Consider the following 2,246-nt stretch of genomic DNA (forward strand, 5'->3'; position numbering starts at 1 on the left):
CCAGCGGACGGGAGTTTCCCAATCCCACACGGCAAGAGTAGGCAGTACCCACAGAGGGAGATCACAGGTGGAGGTGGCTAGCTTGGGAAAGGAGGAGTGAAACGTGAAGCAGTTCCGTAGTCGAGTAGAGGAGCATGAAGAAGTACTTGTCTTCGAGCTCGGGTTGTACCGCTGTAGAGATGAAGGGAGGTCGGAACCTGAGCCATAGAAAAGAAAAAATAACGTACCGAGTAGACAGAGTTGTTGCATAGTTTGAAGTCCTCCGGAATGATAGAGTACTGTGTGGGAATATGCGGGAGAGAGTCCTCTGGATTTCTAACAGAGGGGCGAAAGTAGCAGAACAAAATGGCAACGGTAATGTTGGGTATTATCGAAGACAACTGTGCCAATTATACAAAATAAATCGTGTGAGGCAGTATAAGTAATGGTATACAAATGGTGATAGGTGAGATCGTCGCAGATTAGTCAGACCAGACCACCGCTGCCGCAGCGGTGGTCTGGTCATCGCAGCGGTCATCAGATAGCCACTCAGTCAGTGACTGACAGTCATCCCCCGTTGGGTGATTGTCGAGTTCGGTATAAGCGGTCCAGCTTCGCATACTCCGAATGAGTATCACTCCCACGCCACGTTGAGGCGCTAGACCATATGGGAGGCCAAAGGCGCAAATCCGATGAATAACTGTCTACCTCAGACCGGCTTCAGAAATGTCAAGCGATCTAAGAAAGCAAGTGAACCTGAGGTCACTTCCAAAGGTCTACACATGCTTCGTTCATCATTCAGGTTGTACGCGTAAACAAACCAGCCCCATACGGATACTCCCATGAAGATGATCGGCGTAGGTTGCAGAACACTCGATGTCCTTGGACTATGACACTTGTGTGACATCATGCCACCGGCGACACAACAACCTAATCGATCATGTAGGCGCGCGCTACTTCGTGGGTTAGACGAAGATGAGTTTTACGTTGGTTTCGGGACGGCCTAATAGTACTGCGTTCATGGCCTCGCGAGAGTATCGCGAGTCTCTATATACTGGTGCCTATAATCGCTTGGTGTTTATGTATCCTCTGTTAACTATGTATATTAAATTGATATCATTGATCAAGGGCGATCAGCGTGAAATGCTCTCCTTCATAACTACATGTATATCTTATTCAGTTTGAGTCTTTTATCCGGCCCTTGGGCCTGGAAACCAGAATTTCGATAATGGCTGCTACTATACTCGCTGCTACTCCTACTGTGACTAGGCAGCGAACGGGTGGAGGCCAGAGGGAAGGAATAGAGGCCTCAGCACAAGGAGAAGAGGCCACTGAGGAGGGTTATTGTAGAGGCTCTACCAAAGAACTCATAGTTTACGTGGAGCCTCGTAGGGAGTCGGAGCTTTATAGGAGACTGGACGAGGCTAGAAAGGAGGTATATGAGGTTGGGGTGCTTTTCATAGTAGACGACTGCTACACTGAACTACATAGACTAGTTGCCTCAGCTGAGTTGTGAAATTGTCACGCTACTTAGAAGTGGGCGGAAATTAGTATGAAATTGCAATAATTTTCTCATTGTCATCAACAGTTTACAATACCGCATATCCTCCTACACTACTGCCAGGCACTGTCCCTGTTTGGGCCGGACGAGAGTTACCTATACGGTTTGCATTCTAGTGTAACAGGCTTCTTTACAGCATCGTATGCGGAGGCTCGGGGTAGGCTACCCTCTACTACAGCTCTCATTGTATGTCACTGATGTTAGCCGTACTGTTGGACCTGGACTGGGCATTCTTGTCGTCGGCTTCTGGTCATCGTAGTATGGGAGGCACACAGCTACTGGATGCTGACCAGCCCCTCACAGCTCTATGTGCTACTGATAGCAGCAGTACGGTATCGTCACTTTACACTAGTGCTGAGGAGCAATCACCTAGCAGTCTGGCTAGCATGGTGAGTGCTCGTCAATTTTATCCATATGTTGCAATTTCAATGTGAAGAGTTTGCACACTTAGTAGTTTATAAATAGGCGTACTGCGTGGCGCACTAGAGGGTTTCATTCAATTGTCTTGGCCGCTCATGCTCTCGAAAAATTATCAGCTAAGAACTTAGTAGTGCAAAGTAAACTATTGGTCATAGAAAGGAGCTCCCTTTGAGAGGATGGAGTATTCCCAGACCTTTTAGTTTTATATTGTAGGTGACCGCGGCGAGTTCGGGGTATTCAACTTTGCCTGTTAAGTGTGATGCTGAAGATGACTCGGAAGATGATA

At 47.6% G+C, this 2,246-nt stretch overlaps 2 protein-coding genes across 2 annotated transcripts in view; one reads left to right on the forward strand and one right to left on the reverse strand.

The window, feature by feature from the left end:
• Positions 1 to 1,207: 1,207 nt before the first annotated feature.
• Positions 1,208 to 1,475, forward strand: Pmar_PMAR021944 (hypothetical protein; the record flags this gene model as incomplete). The annotated part of the gene is made up of 2 exons (XM_002781834.1): positions 1,208 to 1,414; positions 1,446 to 1,475. 2 exons carry the CDS (start codon positions 1,208 to 1,210, stop codon positions 1,473 to 1,475), a joined length of 237 nt encoding a protein of 78 aa, XP_002781880.1.
• A 722-nt stretch (positions 1,476 to 2,197) lies between these two features.
• The window catches only part of Pmar_PMAR021945 (hypothetical protein), a gene marked incomplete at both ends in the record, with an annotated part of 1,818 nt that continues 1,769 nt past the window's right edge, over positions 2,198 to 2,246 (reverse strand). Inside the window, one exon of the mRNA XM_002781835.1 lies at positions 2,198 to 2,246. This exon is cut by the window's right edge and continues 4 nt beyond it. Coding sequence (XP_002781881.1) covers positions 2,198 to 2,246 — 49 coding nt within the window.

The sequence above is a fragment of the Perkinsus marinus genome, assembly GCF_000006405.1.
Source record: "Perkinsus marinus ATCC 50983 genomic scaffold scf_1104296941298, whole genome shotgun sequence".
Classification (NCBI taxonomy): domain Eukaryota; phylum Perkinsozoa; order Perkinsida; family Perkinsidae; genus Perkinsus; species Perkinsus marinus.